The sequence below is a fragment of the Nannospalax galili genome, unplaced genomic scaffold, assembly GCF_000622305.1.
Source record: "Nannospalax galili isolate Female #2095 unplaced genomic scaffold, S.galili_v1.0 scaffold346, whole genome shotgun sequence".
In the NCBI taxonomy this organism is placed as follows: Eukaryota; Metazoa; Chordata; class Mammalia; order Rodentia; family Spalacidae; genus Nannospalax; species Nannospalax galili.
In genome coordinates, this window is record NW_008357637.1 from 2,799,082 (window position 1) to 2,824,207 (window position 25,126).

General features: G+C 42.6%; 1 protein-coding gene across 6 annotated transcripts in view; it reads left to right on the plus strand.

Moving 5' to 3' along the window:
* The window catches only part of Rapgef4 (Rap guanine nucleotide exchange factor 4), a 362,806-nt gene that overhangs the window by 259,645 nt on the left and 78,035 nt on the right, over nucleotides 1–25,126 (plus strand). For 4 of the 6 annotated variants that reach the window (XM_008855271.1, XM_017794906.2, XM_008855273.1 and 1 more), the window contains 4 exons: nucleotides 2,960–3,013; nucleotides 3,329–3,435; nucleotides 8,033–8,154; nucleotides 9,803–9,986. In XM_008855271.1, the coding sequence (XP_008853493.1) occupies nucleotides 2,960–3,013; nucleotides 3,329–3,435; nucleotides 8,033–8,154; nucleotides 9,803–9,986 (467 nt within the window). The remainder of the gene's footprint in view (nucleotides 1–2,959; nucleotides 3,014–3,328; nucleotides 3,436–8,032; nucleotides 8,155–9,802; nucleotides 9,987–25,126) is intronic. The other 2 variants (XM_008855272.1, XM_008855274.1) reach the window with 1 other exon arrangement.

A 25,126-nucleotide genomic window follows, 5' to 3' on the forward strand; every position in this document is an offset into this window, starting at 1 on the left:
TTAATTCCAGGAATACTTTTATTTCTTTCTTAATTTCTCTTTTGACCCATTCATCATTCAGGAGTGTGTTGTTTAATTTCCAAGCATTTGTGTGGTGATTTTGGCTTCTTCAGGTGTTGATTGTAAGCTTTATTGCATTGTGGTCTGATAGAATACATGGAATTATTTCAATCCTTTTGTATTTGTTGAGGTTTGTTTTGTGCCCCTGTCTATGGTCTATTTTGGAGAAGGTCCCATGGGGTGCTGAGTAGAAAGTATTTCCTTTGGTACTGTCTTAGTTTGTTCTTCATTGCTGTGACAAAACACTGTGACCAGTACCAACTTGGGGAGGAAAGGGTTTATTTGTCTTACATCTCCCAGGTCGCATGCAGTTCATCAGGGAGCCCAAGGTAGGAACTCAGGGCAGGAACCTGGAGGCAGGAGCTGGAGCACAGACCATGGAGGAACGCTGTTTACTGGCTTGCTCCCCTGGCCCCTGCTCAGCCTGCTTTCTTATGCAACACAGGCCCACCTGCCCAGGGGTGGCACCACCCACAGTGGGCTGGGCCCTCCCACATCACTCATCAAGAAGATGCCCTTCAGACATGGCCACAGGCCAGTCCAATAGAGGCAATTCCCCGATCGAGGCTCCCTCAACCCAGGTGTGTCAAGTTGACACTAAAGCTATCCAGCACAATAGACAAGGCAGGTGCTGGGAACTGGAGGTCACAACTGGGAAATAGCTCGCTGTAACTAGACATTCCCAGACCTCTGGTATATGAGAGCCTGGCTCTTTTGAATGTTATCCTAGGGGATATGCCCTCACAGAGTCCCCCTGGCTCATCGAGGCTCTGGGCTATGTTTTCACAGTCCCTGGTCCAGCTGCCAGTCTACTGAGGAGCCCAGGTGTTGTCATGGCAAAACTGGTCTCTGCTTAAAGTCATTTTGTTTTTGTTTTGTTTAGGGCTTTTTTTTTTTTTGAGACAGGGTCCCCTTGCTGGCTCGGAACTCACTATGTGGCCCAGGCTGGCATCAATTTCAGAGATTCACCTGCCTCTGCCTCCCAAGTGTTGAGATTAAAGACATGCTCACTTCTGATTTTTTAAAAACTATTATTTATTTTTCATTTATTAGTTACTTAGTTAAATGTATGTGTATACTGGAGTTAAAGGTGTGTGCCACCTCACCTGCCTCCAAGTCATTTTGAATTGTACCTCATTGACTTCCTTTGGCTCTACTGGCTATAAGCAGTGTTCAGTTTTAACACTTGGGCTCTAATGGTTTCAGCAGGGGAAGTCTGCTGGATGCCAGTGATGAAAATGTTGTAATATGTAAAGTCAATGAAATTTCAGTCATTCTAAACAAATCTATGTCTAAGCTCTGCTGTTTTAAAAAGTTTAATATTCATTTCTTCCTTTAATTCTTTGTAATACTAAAACCATCAACCCACCTGAAATTTAGTATTGACAAAGGAAGTTTGTGTTTATATGTGTATATTTGTGTTGAGGTTTAAAATGTTTTAAAAACTGATGGGGACCTTTATTTCCCCCATTGATTATATACTTTAAATTAGGACTAGAGGGAACTCACCAATTTATTTTCAGTATAAATAGTCTCCGTGTGCAAAAAGCAGGGGTGTTGATATGAAGCATGGACCTGTGAGTCAGTGTTTGGGCGCTGCCATAACAGGTGAGAACTGAGTGGTCTGAAACAGCGCCTATCACTAAGCTTACCGTGCTGCACTTCAGAAGTCTGGTGTGAATCTCTGGACTAAAGTCAAGGCATCAGTAGGGCTGTGTTCTTTCTAGAGACCCTAAGGGGAGTTTCTTGGTTTGCCTAATCCCTGACCAGGCTGCAACATTTCCAGCTTCTGGCTTCTTCCATCTTCAAAGCTAGATGAGTTGCCAACTCCTCCTCAAGCTGTTGTCCGGTGAGGACCTTCTGTCTCCCTCTTGCACTCCAGCCCCCTGGAAACACCGGGCTAGTCTCCCTGTTTGGGTTCTTAACCAGACCCACAGCATCCCTTTTACCAGGTGACTTAACATGCACAGGTTCTGGGCTCAAGGACATGTACACCTTTGGGAAATCATTGTTGTATGTATAGGTAGAGGCCCAGCCTACTAAATCTCATAAGTAAATTGCCATCATACCTTCCCAGAGTGTCATAAACAACATTGTACTGATGACTCTTCCACCACCTTTGACTGAATATATCTTCCTCTTCCATTTGGAAATGTCATTGCCAGATATTTGAGATAACAAAGAGGTTTGGACAAGATTAGGGGACACCATTGTGTAGCTGAGTAGCAAGAAACTGCCCCCTCCCTGGCTTCAGGTTCATTCTGTCCATCCAAAGATTGTGGTTCATATGAAGAGTGCTCTCTAGACCCTGGAACTGATCTGGAGGGTATAAAATTTTGAAGACCATGCACAGTTTTGTCAGAAAAAGAGAAACATGCCAACTGCCTCCATTGGGTTCTAGGAGGTCGAGTGCAGAGAATGGCCAGGAGGCTGCATTTGAAGAGAAAACACCACAGAAAAAGAATCTCAGCTACACTAGAGCAAAGGAGACAGCTCATCCTCATCCAAAATCAATACTATATTTGCACCCTGGAGATAGGTCATTTTAATCTCTGTTTATGTTTATCTTGTTTTGTTTCCTCCCATGCTCTGATGTCTGCTGAGCTTTGAGTATTCCCTTTTCATTAAACCTGCAAACATCTAATCATTCTTGTATGTTTGGTTCTTTTTCTTCATTTTTAACAATTTATATTTAAATGTTGGCAAACCGAATGATCCAATTTTGCCCTTTGAATGCCTACGCATTCAAACTCCTTAGACAGCTTTATCTCCTGTTTTTTTTTTTTAAATTCTATTTTGAGTTTCATAAAATTGTTATTTCTTATTATCCCCTAACCCATAATTTTATTTCCTGAACTTTTTGTTTAATTTTCTTTTGCTTTAACATTTTATTTTTCAGACACCTCTCATTGAACCTCACGTTCCTCTCCGTCCTGCTAACACCATTACCAAGGTAATGGGACGTAGGTGGGTTGATGAACCATCAGAGCTCACTTCTTAAGTAGCGCTGGATGTGGTTCATGTGTCAGACCATCATGTCAAGGCACCTCAAATCCTCTTTCTAGAGTCAATAAATATGCAATGCATCTCAGTTCTCAACATAAAACAGTGACATGTCACATGAGTGAGTAATGTAAATATGTATGAGTAAGTTATGTTTTTCTAGCCAGACTCTGATTAGAAAGTGATTTAAGGAGTCATTGGCTTGTTTTCCTTCTATAAGCCATCCTTATTTTTCCTCCTCTCCTTCCACCTGATTAAAATCCAGGTCCCTTCAGAGAAGATCCTCAGGGCGGGAAAAATTCTACGAAATGCCATTCTCTCCCGAGCACCTCACATGATAAGAGACAGAAAATACCACCTGAAGACATACAGGTACGTTTGCTAATTCTAAAGGCTATGGACTCCTCCCACTTGTATTTACTGAAATTGGAGCAAACATAGGTCCCCGTGTTCCAGGCCTATGCTTGTCTTGAAGCCCTGCTGAACTCAGAGTGTTGAATTAGCCTTAGCATCGTGGGCTTAACACCGGAAGTAATTTGTGCAGGCATTAGTTCACTTGTGATAAGCAATGAGAACATTTTTTGTATTATTTCTGTTTTCAGCATCTTTCGGGGAACCTACCAAGTCCAGCTGACACCGCCTTCATCCCTGTGCTCCAGTACCTGAACTAGGCCTCTTTCCCTGTGTCTCATCTTCTAGGTGTACTTAGGTATATGTTCATTTTTCAGATGACAAAACTGAGTCAGCTCAGTGAGTTCCAGGCCAGCTAGGGCTGCAGGGAGACCCTGTCTCAAAAAGACAAAAAAAAAAAAAAGGAGTTTTCTGTCACAAATCTAGTGAATGGTACAACCAAGATTTAAACCAAGTTTGCTTTCAAATTCACCATTTTTTTAAAGTCATAGTGTTCTAACCTCTTAAGGAGACAGAAGACAACAAAATATATAAAACCTTTCATAGTATTTTTTTCTTTACTTTTTATTTCTTTATTTTTATTTTCTAAGATAAAGTTTCATTTTAGTAAAATACATAATTCTATCACATCTATACTCAGATAAAGTAAGATTTCCTTATTATAGCTGCCATTAAAGTTAAGAATTGACAAAGCCATCTATGAGTTCAAGGCCAGCCTGGTCTACATAGCAAGTTCCAGGTCAGGTGGGGCTACAGGGAGACCCTGTCTCAAAAATATGAAAAAAAAAATTGACAAAGCCAGCCAGACCCAGTGATTCACATCTGCAGTCCCAGCACTTGGGAGGTGGAGGCAGGAGGATCACCAGTTCAAGCTTTTCCTCAGCTACAGAGAAAGTTCCAGGCCAGCCTGGGTTGCATGAAACCTATCTCAAAAACAACCAACCAACCAACCAACCAACCAAATAAACAAACAAAAAACCCAAAGGGCCAGTGAGTAAGGGCGCTAGCTTCCAGGTCTGACAACCTGAGTTTGATCCCCACAATCCCGGAAGAAAGAGAGAACTTACTATTGAAAATTGTCCCCTGACCTATACATACACACACAACTAACTGACTAACTAAAGAAACAGAAGTTAACTGGGCATGGTGGTGCATACCCTTTATCCCAGCACCCGGGAGGCAGAGGGAGGAAGATCTCTGTGAGATATAGGCTAGCCCAGTCTACATAGAGAATTCTAGTACAACTGGTGCTACAGGGCGATCCTGTCTCAAAAAGACAAACAAACACCAGAAGTGACAAAGAAGATAGAGGTTCTGTGGTTAGTTGAACCTTCTAAGATAACTCAACCACAGTAGACTAAGAATTCAAGCCTAATCCTTGCTTTTTTATTTATCAATTCAACAAATGTTAGGAACTGGAATGTTTACTACATGGTACACAAGCTGAATCCATGGTTGGGACCCAGTCCTCCTTTCACCATCAGTCAGTTCCTCTGTCCCATTTAGCCTAGGCATGACCTCAGAGCCCATTAACTTTGGCCTGAGTCAAGTGCCATGAACCAAATACCAAGGCAGTGAAAAACTTCCACAGAAATAAAAGTTACCATAGATACAGATTTTTACTATGGCAGCCAACTGTGATAGACCCTGTGAAATAATACTTGGTTTGCCCTCTCACAAGCCTACCACCTGTGTGCCCTTAACATCTGGTCTTTCTCAAGGACAGGACTGGGAAAACATTGCAGGTCCTACCTGCATCTTTCCATCACGGCTTCTCCACAACATGAAAACCAATACCCTTCTGCTTGCATTTGGTGTGAATGTGTCATAAGACCCAAACTGACAGCTTGTTACATTTTGACTGACCTCATCTTGGTGGAATTTTAGAAATAAGAGGGTATTTGAGAAATACTTTAGACTTATGTAGACATTCCTCTTAAGAGACTTCTTTCTTAGGGCAGACTGGTCATCTGGGCCTTGGTATGTTCTTGTTTTGTTTCGGTGTGGTGTGTGGTGTGTGTTGTTGTTGTGCATATACCCATATATGTGGTATGTACAGGAGCATATTCCCATGTGTACATGTGGAGGCCAGAGGAGGACACTGGGTGCCCTGCTCTATCACTCTCCACTTTATTCCTTTGAGACAGTCTCTCACTGGACCTAGGCTGGCAACTAGCAAGCCCCAGGGACCCTACTGTCTTTGCTCCCCACAGTACTGGGGTCATAGGTATGTGCCTGGCCATGCTCAGCTTTTTGCAAGGGTATTGGGCATTCAAATTCAGGTCCTGTGCTTAAGTAGCAAATGCTCTTACCCATGAGCCACCTCTCCAGCCCCATATTTTTACTAGCTACTGTTTTCAGATCTATATCGACAATTTTGTGCTCCAACTCTGGAAGTTAATTCCTTCTGGAATTTGTGGGTCATATTCACCATAAGTAAAGATTTAAAACAAAATAAAAACACACGCACTCCATATCCTCAGAGTTCTGCTTCTTTGGCCCTTTAGCTTGTTAGCTTTAAGCAGACTTCAAAATCTCATGTGGCTAGAAGATCTTTTCCTTGAATTTTTAAAATTATTTTTCCTTAAGATGGGAGTGTGCTTCCTCAATTACTGACTTGTGTTAGGAAATTTCATTGAGTATGTCATGTTGTATGACAAATAATGGAAAATAGAGGTCAGAAACCATGATCACTTTCTTACTCCATATTTCTGAGATTTTAAACCCCTGAAATGTAGGGGTCATGTCTGTCCCACACCCTATGATACAAATTGATGATCTGCTAATGACTAGTAGACTTCCTTGAAGCCAAAATCATGACTTCTTTCTCTTTTGAGGCAGTTTGCGTTCTTGTCCCAGATCTTGTGCTTGCAAGCCCTGTCCTCTCTCCCTCTGCTTCTCACCCCACTACGTGATTGCTCAATATCAGGAACTCAAGACCTTTCCAGACTCAGTATTACCCCCAGGGACCACTATGCCAGAGGTCAATAGTTCTAAAATGGCTAGGGCTCATTAGAGGAGAGGATACCCAGTGATGTGACTCCACCAGCCAAAGGTGACACAGCGATGTCTTCTGTTAAGTACTCTTGCCCCAAAGTCTCAGCACCCTTTTTAGGGACTCAGGTGCTCTGGGGATATTGTTACCTGTGCTCTTTTTTCAAAGAGCAATCATTGAATTAAAAGCCAAATGAAATTGATTTCTATACTTTTAAAGAGACTTTTCAAATTAATAAACTCCAAAATTGAAAGAGAAATACTTTTGACAGGGAATGTTTGGTTCAGAATGAATGTGTAGGTGCCTCTTCCCTCTTGGAAGCTATGCTGGATAGTTGTAGACTGGAATAAGAGCATTCTTGGGGCTCACACAGTCGTCTCAGCAGCCCTCCCTGGAAATATTCTGGGTCAGGGTCAGCACGTCCCAGGAGCTCTGATAGATTTCAGAGCTCCTAGAATGTTGCAGCTGCGAAGGCCTCCAAGTTCCTTGCTCCTCCTTTTTCTGTCAGAGGAGGAAGTTGAGAACTAGGGAGCTGGCCAGCGTCACCGAGCAGAGTATCAGCATGGTGTTCTATCTCTTTTCTTATCCCAACTCAGAATTCTTCCCAGAGTGGCCAGGTCAAGGAATCAACTTCACTTTACACAAGAGTTTCCAAGCTTGGTCCAGTCTCAGCTCATACCCAGAGGTGGTGCCATCGTAGCATGCCAAGGGAGCAGTGGCTCAATCCCAGCTGCAGGCAGCTAGCTGCTCTGAGGCTCCTTGCCCAGTTCTATTGTCCCTTGGGATCCTTCCCTTGGACTTCAAGATTCCACTCTCTCCCTTGTCCCAAAGTCTCAGCACCCTTGTGCTGTCATACCAGGAATATGTACCTGCCCTACTCTCTCACTCCACACAGGGTTTCAGAGTTTCCTCATCTGTAAGTGTATAATTATGTATTTCCTAACCAATACACATATTTTGTCTACCCAGACCAACTTATCCCAAGAGATAGCTTAGGGAACTAACAGGAACACAGGAAGCATTTGGTGCTGTTAAATGACAGGTTCCACAGAAGTGCTAATGCTCATTACACAGACATTTTTTTTTCAGAGAGATTTGCATCGCTAATTGCTTGTTTCTCCCAACACCCCTCTGAGGAAGATCGGTATTACTTGAAAATATAAAGTGCTATATAATTTTGTACTTAAACAGTGCCTTTCATGGAGCACCTCCAAGTACCTCACCGACACTATCTCCACACAAGGCTCAGGGGAAGGAAGTTAATGTTCAGCTTTACCTTTGTCTCACCCTGAAGTTTTTCTGGAACCAGCTCACAGAGATCCAGCTTAGCTTGTACGATGGTGCTGTGCTCTAGCAGCCCTTCCACCTCACCCTGGAGATCTCATTTAGCGCTCTTTTATTTACATAACCTTGCTTAGAGAAGATTCTTTCCTGAGCTGAAAGCACTCTATGCCCCATGGTGCTTTCTTTGCCTTGTGACAGCTTAAGAGCACCACACTCTCTTTCTCTAGACTTCTCTCTGCAAAGGGGTGGCTTCCCTATCCTGTGTCTTATCTCCTTTAGACAATGCTGTGTGGGGACCGAGCTGGTGGACTGGATGATGCAACAGACTTCATGTGTTCACTCCCGGAGTCAAGCTGTTGGCATGTGGCAAGTCCTGCTGGAAGATGGTGTCCTCGACCATGGTAAGATGAGCCTCAGGCCCTGGAAAACCCTCAGTAAATGCTAAGTGTGTTTTCCTGGGTAAGCTGTTACTGAATTCCCAAATGGGCAACAAAGAATTATGATCCCCTTAAGGGACCACCAAGCTAGCGTCTTCATTTAGCAATATAAATGCAGCCAGTGGATGCTATTGATTGCTATGTTCCACCATTGTACCTTCCTAACTTCCGAGAACGAAGGGAAGGAAAATGAAATTGCAACTGGAGTGTATCAGTTCCAATTATGTTTATTAGTTTGCATTCATGGTTCATTGATAGTGTGATTACACTCCGAGCATTGCATAGCAATTCTGATGCAGAGGCAGAATGAAGAGCAGTGAGATGTGTGGCTGGGCTGATGACATGAAAGTGAGTAATGAATTCAGAAGCTGCCTTTTAACTGTGTTTCTGTCTGGGAGAGCCAATTTGTATACCTGCAGGATCGTATTTAAAATCAGAGCTATGCTCCACAATTGCAGCCCCTAGTAAGTGCAATGGCTCTCACTGAACACAGTAGCTATTCAGGGTCGCTGTGCAACTGTCACTGAACTGTGCGTACCATTTGTTTCAGACTGTATTTCTAAGCATGAAAATACTTAAATCATCCATTTCATTCGCCAACACCTGGGAACCTGGGAATAAAGATTTTGCTAGAGTTTCTCAGACTTTAATGTGCATACCAATCACCTGGGACCTTTCTTTAATGCAGATTCTGGCTTAGCAGGCCTGGGTTGGAGTCTGAGCATCTTGCTTTGCAACCCTGCCCACATGCCACCCTTTCTGTTGCAAGGATCATGTTGAGCAGAAAGGGTCTACCACTGCTCTTTATCTTTTGAGAGTATTGTTGCTAGAAAGGGGCGAAGTGGCTTTCCAACATTTAGATGAGGCATTCTAGCCTAGTTCATTACCATTATTTAGCAAAGATCTAAATCTTGTTGAAGATAACAAGAGGAAGTCTAGGGATATAGCTCACAAGTAAATCACTTGGTTAGTATGTGTGAGGCCCTGGGTTTGATTCTCCAGCTGTGCAAAAAGAAAAGGAAGAAATAACTATTTAAAATAGATCCTGGAAGGATTTCACCACAAATTCCTTTAAGGGAGTATATGACTTAGAAGCGTGGTCTGTTGTTGGATTTGTTCAAATAATTAATTAAGGTTCTTGTAGCTCTTTTTTTCCAAGTGGAGAGAGAAATGTTCATAAACAGTGCATGTAGAAAGAAAAGATACATTCTGATCTCACAAAAGAGCTTCCCACATGAGACTGTACTTTCTAAAGTCATTCTACCAGCAGGATCTGACAGTGAGTTTACCTGTTCAGGACACATGCCCCACACTCTAGGAAATGTCACCAAGGCAATGTTTGCAGGTCAGTGCGCTCATCTCAGAAAAGCTGGCAGGTGCTCAGTGGGGACGCCCACAGAGTCCAGATCGGGTGGGCCCAGGAGGCTGTGGCCTGCATGACAGCAGCTGGGGTGACTTGGTGTCCAGCTGCCCCGCCTGGGCGAGGTGGAGTGCTAAGAGCTGAGAATCTCCACTGTGCTGCCACTCGGCTTTCTTATGGAACTCGGAACTCGGGCTCTGCACTCCTGGCTAGCTCAGAGCCCCAGCCAACCCTCCTCCATGTTTCTCACAGTGGACCAGGAGCACCATTTCCAAGACAAATATTTATTTTACCGATTTCTGGATGATGAGCATGAGGATGCCCCTTTGCCTACTGAGGAGGAGAAGAAGGAGTGTGAGGAGGAGCTCCAGGACACCATGCTGCTGTTGTCGCAGATGGGCCCCGATGCCCACATGAGGATGATCCTGCGTAAACCGTAAGAGCTGGTTGCTGGTCTGCTAGTTAGGGCTATCATAGGCATATCTGAAGAGGGTCTCAAGGGTAAATGCAAAAGCCTAATCTTTCCCCAGGGTCAGAGGAGAAACAGCAAAGGGCTGACATTGCAGCAGTGTTGGTGCCTTTTTATTTGGGGGGCGGGGATCCTATATTTCCCACTTACCTGAGTTAAAACTCTAGATCTTCAGTGGGTGGCTCAGGTCAAACTGGAGCCCCATATTAAATGACCTTTGGCCAATGGTAAACAGAAACTGCTCTACTTCTATGCCAGAGTGAGGCAGCCCCTGTTTTCATAGTGCCAGGGGACAAATGTCATCACAAGCAAAGCCATCATACCTGTGCTTGCATGCATGTATTCATTCATTCATTCACATCCATGTGGCAACCTCTTCAGACTTTCATTCAGCCAGGGAGGCAGCTGGAAACCCACTTCTCTGCAGAGGCTGCCTCCAAGCTGACAATGAATCAACTCAATGCGGAAACAATAACAACAACAAAAAACTATGACCTTATTGGATGCCAGACATTCTCCTAATTGCTATGGGGCATGCAAAGCACATGGCCACTCCTGATCCTCAGGGAAACCTTTGCCATAGGGATGGCATGGCACTAGCTTCTGCAGCCCCACACACCAGCTTATGTTTTTTTGTTAGAAATAAAATCTCCCTCCAACCTGCAACCAATTGCAGCCAGCTACAGATGTCAACTCTGAGTCCCTGGCTTGGCCGACCTTCCTTTATTATTAGATCTCCACAAGAACATTAAACTTTACGTGTCTGGTGTGTTCACTGAGCACTTTCCAAGAGAGTTGTCCCTTAGATAGACTTCCCAACGTCTGCCCCCAGACCAGCTCACAATAGCCTCCGAGCACAGCTTTATTTCCTTCCCCCAGGATTCTTTCCCTTTCACTCACCCAAACTCCATACTGCACAGGCTTTTCAACACATGTCGTTTTTGTCACACCATGTCCTCTTTGTCCAAACTTTCTCTTGGGTCTTAATCTCCCGCACTGAACATTTCAAAGGCCTTCCCTCATCCCAGCTGGGACCATCATCCTTAACTCTAGAACCATGACTTTCAGCTCTTTTAGCTTCAAAACCCTTTCTTCAAACAGAAATTTAACAGGAAAATCCAAAATATCAAATAGAAAAGCCAGAACTTCACTGACCTAAGCAGGAGTAGGGTCCAAGAAACCTGCCTAGCCACTTTATGCTCTGTCTTCCCTGAAGGACCATGGGCAGGGTGGCTAAGGGCACAAGAGTTCCCTAGGGCTTGGAGAACTCATGTGACCGACAACCATATAAAACCATGTTTTCAGCCGGGCGTGGTGGTGCACGCCTTTAATCCCAGCACTCGGGAGGCAGAGGCAGGCTGATCCCTGTGAGTTCAAGGCCAGCCTGGTCTACATAGTTCCAGGACAGCTGGGGCTACAGGGAGACCTTGTCTCAAAAAGACCAAAAAAAACCACCGTGTTTTCTCTCCAGTTATACTGCCTCCCTCTCTCTTGACCATTCCTCTATGATTTGTCCTTCCTCATCGTTTCCTGGACCCATCCACTTCCTGCTGTTTCTCTTGCTGCCGCCATCATTCAAGTCACTGTGATTCTTAGTCAAGGGTGAGACAGCACCTAAGAGGCATTTGGAAATGTGTGAGGACGTTTGGGCTGTCAGAATACATGAGCAGGCGCACAAACTGTTGGCATTCATTGAAGACCAAGGGATGCTAAGGACATGCACTGTCAAGGAGCCCCACCAGCAGTGCTAAAGAACAGTGCTGGCCAGATAAACGGCACTCCTACTGAGAAACTGCTAGAAACTGGGAGTCCGTGAAAGGCCAACAAACTTCATTTTACTTCATTCACTTAGTATTCATTAATACTTATTGAACACCTAGTTTTTTCTAGATGCTATGGTATTAAGCATGGACCAAGAGGCTTGCTCCTCCTTCTAGAACTCTGATTAAGGTAGTGTGTATTAGCACATCATACTTTGAAGAGGGGATTACCATAGTATTGAATAGCCAGGCCATATCCCTCACCCTGAGAGTACACCAAGGCAGCCATCAATAAACATTTGCTGAGTGAGTTCATAGTCCATTCTAATCTCCTCTCAGCCTTAGTTGTTTAAAAGGAGGCAGAAACGCACTAATATTTTCAAGAACTTACCACGTAGATTAAAATTTAAAAGTAGTACATTGTCCTGCTTTGAGGAGTCTATAATCTAATGAGAGAGGCACTCCTAAATTAGATTAAAATGAAACAAACATTTATTGGGTATTTGCTGTATGCTCCAGACTTCATAGCTAGGTTTCATGAATCATCCTTAGAAATGGGATCCTCTGGTTTGGGGGATAAAGTGCTTGTCTAGCATGTCTGAGGCTGTGGGTTCAAACACCAGCACCCCAAAAGAGAGGTGGGTCTGCTTCCTGCTTCTTCCACTAGCAATGAATTGCACGAACTCTTGAAGTCCAAAAACCCTTCAGAGAAAATTACATTTCCAAAGCTTTGCGCTTCCTCTTGATGACTAGCTAGCTACTAAAGTACAGGTTGGAACTGGTGTGGTGACTAAGGCCTGTGATCTGAGTGCCTAGAAGCTGAGGTAGGAGGATCTTGAGTTTGAAGCCATTCTGAGCAATGTAACAAGTTCCAGGCCAGTTTGGGTTACATAGTGAGACCCCGTCTCCAAAAACCAAAAAGGTTAAAATAAAGTACAGATTTCATTGATATTTTAAGACGTATCATTTTCTTCCCATCTTCCCAGTTTTTAAAATTTGGTCCACATAGGGATTGGGCTGCCAGTTCTTTCGGCTTGTGGATGGTCTTTCTACTTGTGATAGCTATCTTCCAAAAGGCAGAAAGTGAAGAATACAGAATTGCGTTTTATGGGATGGACAGCAGAGTTCTGCATCCACACCCCTCCATTTTTTGGTTGTTTCTTTTTAAAAATATTTTATTTATTATTTTTATTTTTTATGTGTATGTGGTATTGCCAGTATCTATGTAAGTGCACCCCTGCCTTGCAGTGCCCACAGAGGTTAGAAGAGGGCATCAGATCCCTTAGAATGGGCGTTCTGGGACAGTTGTTAGCTGCCACGTGGGTGCTGAGAACTGAACCCGGTCTTCTGCAAGAACAGTCAGTGCTCTTAACCTCTGAGCCATCTTTCCAGCCCAAGTTGTTTTCTTTTTAATCTTCTGATACTCTTTGGAGGGATCACTTTATTTTATTTATCAGGAAAGAAAATAAGCTTAGGTGCTTAAAAATCCTCAGTAGCACTGCTGTCCTTGAAGGGACTGGCTAAACACTTTGTACTTGGAGACTGGGGTCATGTTCACAGATCCTAGAAAGGTTGACTTCTTACTGCCCAGACTACCAAGTCATTGAGAAATGTGCTCTGGGATGCATTGGCTCCATGTCAGCTAGGGCAAGAGCCCCAGTCTTTGAACTCAGCACAGCTGCGTTTGTCATAGTCACCACTGCCAGAGAGGTTGCAGAACTCCGATAATTACTGGGAAAGAAATAACACAATATTCTTTGATGAGAAGATTACTTTGAGAATTTGATTGTATAATGAAGATGTTGCTTTGAAAGGTACTTCCTATTGTTCTGAATCTGAGACTCGCTAGCTAAAAAAAAAAAGTGTCACTTGTTTTGACAGGCTACTTAGAAAAATTCTCTGTTTATTACATTAACTGCAGCATTTTAACTGTCAAACTATGAAAGAATGTTCTGTAGTTTAAAAAACAGAATAGAGATTCAAGGGGAATTTTTTGGCACACTCTTGTTGCTATTGGTATTGAAAGAAAAAAACATATATTCTGAATGTGAAATTAGCTTTTTATGTGGTGGCAGACAGAGTGACTCACAATGCCCATCCTGGTTGCGCAGGTGCAGACCTGGATGGCATCTGGGGCAAATGCTACAGAGCAGTGACAGTTTGACGGTGCTGTTGTTGCAGCGTTGAGACAGGGCCATCAAACGTAAAATGAGCTCTCGGAGCTTATTGTTTTGATTTTGCTTTGTTTATAAGTCTAAAAACAAAAGGTTACTCTATAGCACATAGATACAACAGAGACTCTTACTGATAGAAACAGGCGTTTGGGCTACATTTAAGCAGGGACTTTGGATAGGAAGCCATGGGCAAAAAGATAGGGAGTGACCAAGTAAGTACATATGGTAAACTTGAAGCCAGCTGGATCCAAAGAGGTTTCAGAGAGACAGGGTTCTCTAACAGCCGGCCTTCCAGAGCCTTCTATGAAGAGTAGCTATTTAGAATGCTTTCAGAGAATTGCTGAGAGTGGGAGGGACATGAAGATGGATTTCTCAAATCTAATTCTAGGTCTGCAATTCTGAAATTCCCTAAATCCTAGAAGCATGTGTGGTTGAAAAAGAAAGAAGTAGTCCATTGATTCTAGGATGAGGGAAAAATAACAAAAATTATTTTGTCATACACAAAAATTGTTAGCAAGTTCTGGAGTCTTCCAAATGGGTATGAAACTCAGAAACTTGAAGTCATTTGTTTTATGTGATTAATTAATAGCTTTGGGCATATGCCGTGGGGCATAGGGCTGAAAGAAAACAAGTACTGTGAGAAAACACTGGGCAGGGGGATGAGGTTGTCAACCGGTGCCCACTGGTGATCCAGTACCCAATGGCCCTGCTGGCTGTATGCTCTGTACATTTGCTTAAGAGGGCACTCAAGGACCTGTGCATTTTCTCTTAATTAGCAGAACTTGTCTTAAGCAGATCTTTATTTGTCCAAACTGTTTTTGAGGATGTGAAATTTGAAATATTGGTAGCTATAGGAGGATTTATTTCCTCAGGGGAATCTCAGATTAGCCAGCCCAAAGTCAGCTGTACTAAGGGTTTTCATTTGGTGGGGGGGTATATTTGCCAAGAGAATGTTCACTGTCAGGCAGTCCACCTTCATAGATGGTCTGAGGAAAGGCAAATCCTGGGTGAAAGACCCTAAGCTAGGAAGTAGGAACCATACTACTATAAAGATTGCTGTGTCCTCATTGAAAGCTTGTAGAATGTACCTGAGTCAGTGATTCCATTGAGTGGGTCATTTCTTGGGTTTGAGTTTACAGTTCCCTTGTAAAAGCAATGGACCAGGTTTTGCTCATGTCTATATGCCCAACAGAGCAGCCACTGAATCACCATCGTTATGACTCAGGCCCAGGGTGGGATGAGTGCTGTTGCTCCTTTGCACTTTAGAGTTCATTATAAGATTACCTCAAGTTTTTAATTACTTCTTATTGTTTAAGCCAATCTGTTATAGAAAATTTGGAAACTACTAGAAGGAGTTATAGAAGAATAACTATCACCTACAATCCTATCTTCCAGAGATGTAATTAAATTACTATTAACATTTGGATATCTAGCTCTCTGGTGACTTTCAACTTTTTCTACACTTAATAGTATGGAGATCTTTAGGGCTGGGGTTTTTAAGGAGGTAAGGAATGTTCTATCTGAGTCCCTCGATGTGTTCATTTTGTAATGGATGGATGTTTAGGTTGATTCTCAAGGCTCTTCTTAAGAGGCTTCCTAAGGCTGTTATTACTTCAATTCTCTCCCTCCCAGAACAAAGAAAGAGCTCCTAATCTGGCAGGGGCATAGAGATGGGAGTGGGGAGGGACCAGAAACATACTAGGGAAGTTCCTGCATGGAGCAAAAAGCTTATTCATACAGAGGGAGTATCCAGACCAGGAATAGAGTGAGGCCAGGGTCAGATTAAGGGAGACCAGCCTTGCCATCTTTGTAAATTGGAAGGTATTTTGTAGGCATTTAGGGCATTATTGAAGAGTTTTAAAAGGAGGTGTGAAATGGTTAGATTAGCAGTAAGTTGATTTCTCTGATAACTGTAGATAATGGACTAGAGAGGCCAAGACTAAAAACAGCTAGATATTTTTATGAGAGTAAAATTAATTATTTTTGGAGAATTTAATGACAGCATTTGAGATACATGCATGCAATCCAAAAGTCTGCTAAATAAGCCGAAAGTGCTATGGAGCACAGGAGCCAGGATTCTGTTCTCATCAATTTACCACTAACGCATCCAATATCTCTAGGGTACAAATCTCAATGAATTTAATAATGCCTCCTTACCCTTCTCTGCTTTCCAAGGGGTTGTAAATAGAAGTGCAGCATAATTGTATTTAATAATAGCCAGCATTAATTAATTGTGTATTTCCTAGGCACTAGGTTAAATAATGATTTAATTCCATTCTCTCCACAAGCTGTAAAGTAGTTAATATACTTCCTTTTTTAGAGATAAGGAAACAGATGTATAGGCGAAGTCATTTGCCTGTGGTTATCCAGAAAATGGTGGGTTCAAGATTTGATCCAGATGTTAACTTTCCCTTTCTTGTGCTAGTCCATCTGCTGTGGTTCTAAAGGGACTCAGAATGGCCTTGTGGCTTTTGTTCTGGGCACTGAAGAAAGATATCATAGAAATCTGATTTTAAAGTAGTTACCCCAGGCTAACCTCATCTCATTAAATTGTTCCTATAGGGATCTGGAACATAAGTATGGCATCTATTCATTACATTATTACCATATTAAATGGAGTATAAATGTACCACCTACTATAGAAAATAAAGCCTTCTAGTTTGGGCGAGATCCAGATGCCTCCCTAATATGTAATAAGTTGTGATAACGGAAATTATGTGTCCCTAAGAGAGTTCTATGCTTCTGGATCCTGTAGTCCTTTTATGTTTATCTTATGTCCTGAGCTCTACTATGTATTGTCAGCATCAGAGTCCAAATGGCCATGTGGGTGTAAAGTTGTCAAAACTGATTCCAGAGAAATGAAATGGTTTATGATTAGTGCTGCCAGATTGAATACAGGATGTCACATTAAATTGGGATTTCAGATAAACAATAATTTTTAAAAATATATATGGTTCATGAAATCTTTTTATTTGCTAAATCTGGCACCTGATTTAGGATAATAAATCACCTTGTCTTTACAGCCGTCTAGAAGAATTGCTAGACAACTTAGGTATGAAAACAAACCACTGACAAACCACAGCTGGGGAAAGTCACCTTATTCTGTATCACCCCTCTAGCCCAATCACACAAAAAACCTAGTGACCCATATTTAAATAGCACTATATAGTTTTACATGGTGATCTTGAGTCCTTCATCTCTTTGAATCGCTACATAACTGTAAACTTCATAGGGCTAAATATAATCCATTGTGTTCAGAAGAAGAAATTGAGCTGAATGGTGCTTTTCTTCCTGGTTTTTTGTTTTTATTGTTGTTGAGACAGGGTCTCCCTGTAGCCCTAGCTGGCCTGGAGCTCACTATGTAGACCAGGTTGGCCTCCATTTCACAGAGATTCACCTGCACCACAGACAGCTGTTTTGTTTTTCCTTTTTTATTGACACTATCTTTCCTTCCTGCAAAGTTGCCTCAGGTTTCTCCTTTGTAGATTTAATGAATTAGAATGAAATGCCTCCCCCAAAAAAAGAAAGGAAAAGAAAAAGAAACAAAAATCCAAAATCCACCCATCCCTGATTAAGAATCGACTGTTTACAAGGAAAAAGGTAAAACTAATAATGCACCCATATAGCATCTCCTCAGAAAAGGTCGAGTTTTCTATTTTACCCAAATGCAGAGTGTGAGTTTTGCTATTTGATGCCATGCAAATTGATTTGTTCTTTTCCACTTATTGCTTGGGTATTTCAGAGGAAAATGCCTGAAGTTGCCCTTCTTGCTGGGCGTGGTGGCACATGCCTTTAATCCCAGCACTTGGGAGGCAGAGGCAGGCGGATCTTTGTGAGTTCCAGGACAGCTGGGTCTACAGGGAGCCCCTGTCTCAAAAAGACCAAAAAGAAAAAAAAAAAAAAAAGAAGTTTAATGTTCAATTTCTGGAGTGTCTTTGGTAAACACTTTTGCTGGAAGAAAGTTGGGGGTATTCAGTTCCTACACATGATCAAACACATTGTCCTAAAAGCACTTAAGGATTATGGAACCCTGAATCCATATCCTATAGGGATGATATCATTTCTCACAAACAAAGCTTTTGCCATTTGCTGTTTGCACAGGCTTTACTATGAAAACAGAAGACACCTACTTGCATCTAACAAACTTAAAGTATTTCTTTTTGGGTTTAGGATTAGGAGTGCGGGTGACAACAGGACAGGCAGAGCTGGGCAGGCTATTTCATTGTGAGTCACTAGGAATGTCCCTAACACTTTTGAAGCAGGGGCCTGGGAGGTGAAGAAAAAAACAAGCAAAGAATAGCAAATGTGTTTTTCTAGACAAGGATGCAGAACCACAGCACAGGGAAGTGGAAGAACCAAGATTTCTAGAAGGTCTCAAGAATGTTAGAAAATGGTTGAGTTTAAGAGATAATGTAAGTAGAGTAACAAGTGGATTGTGGTGAGGTCCTACAGAAAACACCCCCACCAGGGGCAAATAAAACACTTTTTTCTTGAATTTGGAAACTTAAAGGTGACTTGGGCATGAATTTACAATGTTGACTTCTCTGGGTGTTTCCCACACTAACCAGGGTCCACCTGGTGCAGGTCTACTGGAACCCTGGTTATTTGCTTTCTCACCTGTGTTGTTTTACCCTCGGTCATGCCTGTATGCTACTTGGTAGCTGGGTGATCCCTCATTTTATCCACGTTCCAATAACTGAGGAACTGTGTCTCTGACCTTGATAAATTCCTTGATCAAACAATATTTACCAGCAGCTTCCAGTATCACCTGAGCCCTCCCATCCTTTAATGTATAAACTGCTTCTCCATCCGTCCCCATTTATTATCTTGTCTGTAACTAGACGTTGCTGCCGGAATGCAGCCCCTGCAGAAACTAGACCTTTCCACAGCAGGATCCAACAAACCCACATCAATGTGGCACCACGCAGATCTGTAAAGAAGCAGGGATGCCTAACATTTCTCCCTGTGACATCTGGGGAAGGAGAAGTAAAGACCAGGTACATTCACCAGCTGCCACTCAGAGCAGCCAGAGAGTCAATTCACTCCCCCAGCCTTGTAGGTTCCTCTTCTGAAGGTCCATGGGAGTTATATCCTCCTGCTCGGGCCCTGTTCTTTTTCCTCTTGAAAGCCAAATTGCCTTCAGTCCTTGGGACCCTTTCATTGCTGTTTGAACAGGCTGGGGGCTGATTTGTAGGATCTTTTCTCCATTATTTTTCTTATCGCCCCCATAAAGACCAAAGCATGAAAGGTGCTTCATGCCACCATTTGCCACGAGAGACACACTTTTAAAATGTGACTTTGTTCAGTGATTGTGGTAGGGGATGCTCAGTTTTAGATGTTCCCAGGTGCTCTTTGAGGGCTGGGGGTAGATAAAGGGAGAGAACCTCTGTCTGAAGTGAGAGTGGAGAGATGAACCTTCCCAAAGACACTAGATGGCACAGCGGTCTGAGCTGGTAGCCTCAAGAGAGGCTGGGCTTGTTGCTGTTCTGCCTGCAGCCAACACTAAGCTGCACCCAGTCTGGGAGAGGGGCTACAATTTAATTTACTTGGGTGAGCACAGATCTGCCAGCTTGACTTGTGCTCTCTCTGGCCTCCTTTCTGTTATTTACCGCAACTGTCAATCTTCATGACATGTTGAGACCCCAGAGGGACAGAGTCCTGGCTTAGGGCAAATCTCTCATGAATGTTTTTATCACTTTGTGAATTGTGAACAGACTCATTTTTTTAAAAAAGTAAGTCTCTTCATACGTTGCAACCCTGACTTCTCTCACCTCCTTACAACATTTGCAGTAAACAAGACCAAAGAGCTCCTGGCTGCCTGTGTCGATTGCCAAATGGCAGTGGCCTGCCCTGTCATTTCACTGAGCACTTCAGACCACAGGGTTGGTTTTTTGTTACTGTAATGTTTTTCTTTTTTCCTATTCATGTTGTTTAGGGCTCAGAAGCTAACCTGTTTTTGGATATTGCTCCACTCAGTTTCAAAGGGCTGTCATGGGTTTCTCCACAGCGACTTGCTAGTCCCTGTGAAAGATTTTATTTCCTGGGTTGGTTCCTGAAGATGAATGACCAGGGCTGGGACAAGTTGCCACACAGGTGGCACATCAGTGGCACCTCCAAGTGAGCCTCTCCTGAAGGCGGCAGGCCTGGCCCTTCCACCAGATATGTGGAGCTAAGCAGGCTGAAACCTCCCTGGTCTTCCCACTCATTGCCAAAGAGAATTTCTCAGGCATGAAGCTATTCTGTGCCCTTTCTGGGACAGCAACTGTCCCTTTTTCAACTATGCTTCTCCCAAACCACTATCTCTGTTCTGCATCCTCAGGTTCCATCAGTCACCCTGAGAATTCTCCCTGGACTTTTTCAAAGAGTTCAGGTCTCAGGTTATCCCCCAGCAATAAACTCTACCACTGTCTCCTCAGTGTGTTGGGTATGGTCAAGGAGTGCCCTCAGACCCAGCTGACCCGAGTGGAAGGCCACTCAGTTACTGAACCACTGAGATACCCCCTCACAGACATGTGCGTGCTTATGCAGAGCTTGTCACCTGTGCTACCGCGTATCTCCTATGGTGATGTCTTCCGTGAGCATCAGGTTGAAGAGCTTCCAATCTTATCCCTAAGATATGTGCTTTCTACTATTCAAACTTTTGAAAACTACCTGGTCTGCTGATAATACCCAGTTATGGGGTATGGTGGTGGTGCCTACTTATTTCTCATCAGATCTTTCATATGACAGACAAGTCTGACTAAAAAAGGTTCTAGCCCAACGAGTGCTACTGGTTGGCTTTGGCTGGTCACCTTAATCCAGGCCTCCACTCACTTTGACACAGAGTAACTTCAACTGCATGTTGAAGTAACTGTATGAATATGTTTTTTTAAATCATTCATAGAATTTATATTAAGAGGTAAAGTTGATTGTTTTCATCATATTTCTTCCCTCTACTGAAAATTACAAAACCCCTTTTATTATGGAAGATGTCCCAAGATGCTCCAAGGATACTTAAAAGTTGGGGATGGTACCCAACCTTATAGATACTATATTTTTTCCTGTGCATGTACATCTATGATAAGGTTTAGGTTATAAATTAGACATAATGGAGCTAGAGTGATGGCTCAGCAGTTAAAAGCACTGACTCCTTTTGCAGAGGACTTGGGTTCAATTCCCAGCACCCACATGGTGGCTAACAACCATCTGTAGCTCCAGACACCCTCTTCTGACCTCTGTGGGCATCGCATGACATGGGTGCACTTACATACATGCAGGCAATATGCTCATACACATAAAATAAAAATAATAATAAATTAGACATAATAAAGTAGTGCATTCACAAATACTTACTACAGCAAAAGTTATTTAAAATTTATAGGTTGTTTCTGGAATTTTCCATCTAGTAATTTTGGACCTCCAGTCACTGCATGTATCTGAAATCACAGAAAGAAAAGCCACAGATAAGGGAGGAAGACCACAGATAAGGACAATTCTTAGTTATTTGCCATGATGAAAATTCAAAACAAAATGTGCTGTGGTCACCTTGTATTACTTAACCCTCAGTGGGATGATCACAGAGCAGAAACTCCCATTTTCTTCAGGCCACAGAACAAGAGCTGTTCTATGGAATCACTTCTAAATTCATCATGAATAGTAAGAAGTCCTGTGCTCATCTATCTAAAGAACTGTGATGAACACCTGCCTAATAATAATGTCTTCTTTTTTGACATCTTCCCTATATATACAGTGCTTCGTGTGCCTTCCCTCATAGGACATTTACAGCAATCCCATTTGGCATTCCCATTTTCCATATGCAGAAAACAGCTGCTAGACCAGATGCATAACTAAAGAGTTCATGTTTAGCCAATTTCTAACTCTAATCTAGTGGACCATGCCTTTTGATGCCTGCTTCTCCTGAGGTTAGAGTTAGGAATAGTTAAGCAAATAACATTCCTCAGAGTATGTTACAAATTAACCATAGCAATACAGCCATGTGTCTTGGAAGGACAAAGGCTGGCAAGGTACTTTTTCCTAGAGGTGGTGATACCTAAGATGGGCTTGAGGCCTGGATGAAGGTGACCAGCCAAAGAAAGAAGCATCCTAGGCTGAGAGGGGCCTGCAGGAAGTCTTCCAGACATGAAGGCTGGTATATTTGAGGAAGTAAAGAGGTGTCCAGATGGCTGGAACAGACAACATGGCTATCAGGAAAGGTGTGAAGTGAAGGGGGGATAGATGAGTCTAGAAAAGTAAATCAAGAGCTTTGGTGGGATGCTGTGGAAACGCTTCTGGATAGATTGAGCTTGGGGTACTTATCAGGGCTGGGAAGAGAGGGCCAGGAGGCCTCTGGAGGTCAAGAAAGGGTGCTGTTCAGAGATGATGAGTTAGGTCCCGTAACTATGAAGGTGAGAATTGGGGTTTTCATCAGGGAGAGAAGGTAGAACAGATCCTTGATGGTAGAGCACACTGAGAAGAGAACAGACATGGAGAAGAGGGGCAAGGAAAGCTGGAGAGGCAGAGAGGGCAGGCAGTGATGGGGAGGCAGAGAGGGCAGGCAGTGATAGAGGGCAGGCAGTGATGGGGAGGCAGTGAGGGCAGGCAGTGATGGGGAGGCAGTGAGGGCAGGCAGTGATGGGGAGAAGAGTGCTCAGACAGGGCTGGGGGAGGGGGCACTGTGCAAATAGAGTGTGTTTCAAAAACAGCCTGAATGCTGCCATCTTTACCTGTCTTTCCCACACTTTGGTGCACATACTAAGACTATCTGGCAGGATTCAACACTGGTAAATTTTGAGTATACTGTCTAGATGATTTAACAGTTCATCATATTTTAAATCTTAGATGAAATATAATTATTTTTACTGTAATGAGATTTGCAAGTTCTAAAGAGTACTTTTTAAAAGACATCTAAATTGAGCAATATGGATTTCATATTGTCATGACATAAATCCTCCTAAACACCCAGAGATCTGTTCCCCAAATTCCAACGTCGAATCTGTCAAGATTTTCAAACTGATTTCAAGGCTGCATTTTCCTCCTCCTTTCAGCACAACCCACACCAAGGGGTTGAGGAGATCCAGTAACTCTTTTCTCTTCTAGCCAAGCATCTCTGAGCATCCGTGCTGTTTGCAGCTGATGTCAAGCAGCATGAACAGCAGGGCCTGCTCCTCAAGCCGAAGAGCTGTAATCCTATTATGTCTACCTGCAGCTGTCCCGGTAGCTGACTCTGTGGTGGTAGATGCATGGAGGTGACTTGATTGACTTTTAAATCCCAAAGGGTTCTCGCTTCAAAATCCCCACATCTAAGTCAAGCAGTAGATTAGGCATCTCCCCAAGGAGGCCTGGCTCCTTTGGCACCCCTGTGGCCCCAGCTTTTCTTCAGTGTCTTTCTGGGTCCTGTACTTTCTAGGTTCCACCATTAAGCACTAGATTGGTGTGCTGTTGTGTGATCCTTAGTGGGAAGTTAACATGGCTGGCATCTCCCAGGCCATGGACTTGGTATCTGTCTTCGTGCAGTCAGGATTAATAACTAGATCCTCTGTTGATTCAGTATAAGAAGGTCGTAGTACTTTTTTGTTCATGACAAAGCTGTCCATATGAAGGTAATATATAAACTATGAAGTTTTCTTCATCCTGTTAGCTCCAAGTAGATCTGTCACTTCATATGATAATCTGTTTACATTATCCAGCTAACTATGTTAGCATATTTACAAATGGAGCTCTGAACATTCTGTAGTTGACTTAATTCCAGATATAAATTGCTAGACCAATTTGTTGTAAGTTTGTTTCACTTTGGTTTGAGTTTTGGGTAGCTTTTTGCTGGATTTTGTTTTCCTCTTACACAAATAAACATGTTAGTGCCTTAATGTTCCCTGTCTCTCTTAATTCTCACAACTCTCTCAAGCAGAAATTGTCTCTGGTTTTCCAGTGGGTCATTAGAGGGATAGTGAGTGGTGAAAGATAGAATTGGATCTTGAGACCTCTGCATCCAGTGTTCTGTTCAGTATTCCAGCCCTTCCCAAGTTTATATGACCAAGGGAACACTTTAAATGACAGTATAGTGATGGAATGACATCAGTACCTCATTAAGGATTGCATGTTTAACATAGAGTAACATTGAATAATAGCATAAGTAACTGGAATTTTAGGAAAAGATAAATAAGGTAGACTGATGATTATGCAATACATAATGTACATGACTTAGTTCCAGATACTTAGCTAGAGTAAAGCCTACCCATCTACCAATGTATACATCATCTCTCTGCTGACTTCTTAGCCCTCTCAGAATTAATAACCCAGCTGTAACTTTCAAGAACATATTAGTCAGACTTCCTTATATTTCAAGAAACAATAAGAAACTCAAATTACTGACTAATCATATCTCTTATCATTAATGTAATTACATACCATTAGTGATTCCAAAATTATAGACACAAAGGGCAGTTAGGAATTCTTCCTCTCAGTCTTCTATACTAAAAATGTCCTGTTACCCCATTCTTCAAAGGTATATTACTGTATACTAATTTTATATAATACTAAATTTTGGAATTAAAAATAGTTACACAAATCATTAACCTTTTATGAACAGCGGTAGTCCATGGAAGAGTTTCAGAACTATAGACATGCTTCTCCTTTTCCTGTCTTACAAATCACTGCTATTTGTCTTGCTCTCACCTTGTGGCCACATCTCCTTGGGCTAAGTAAGAAATCATCCCATATTTGAGTCCTCTAGGAGAAGCATGATGCATAGCCCAGAGCGGTAGTAGCAGTAGTGTTACTGTTTTGGTAGGTTAAGATGCACCATAAGAACTCAAGGAATGTGGTCTGTTGTCAAGTTAATTCAACCAAGTGTCCCTAGTGGTTTAAGTGGAAAGTTCTGTCATTATTGATTAAGGTCGTAATAAAAAGCAATGTTCTACAACAATTGCCTACAAAGTACCAGTTAAGTTAACCAATAACCATGTGGAGGTGTGCTTCCCTCTGAGATTAGAAGGGAAGGGAGCCTATATACATCTGACTTCTCCCACAACCTTCCCAGAAATATATTCATTTCAAAGATCCCTTTATGGATTATTGTGACACAATTTCTCCCTGTGCCAATATCTTTTTATATAGAATAAATCCCTGAGCATGTTACTGACTCCTGGATCCATTTCCATATTTGAAACTTTCATAACAACATTTTTATTTATCTTTT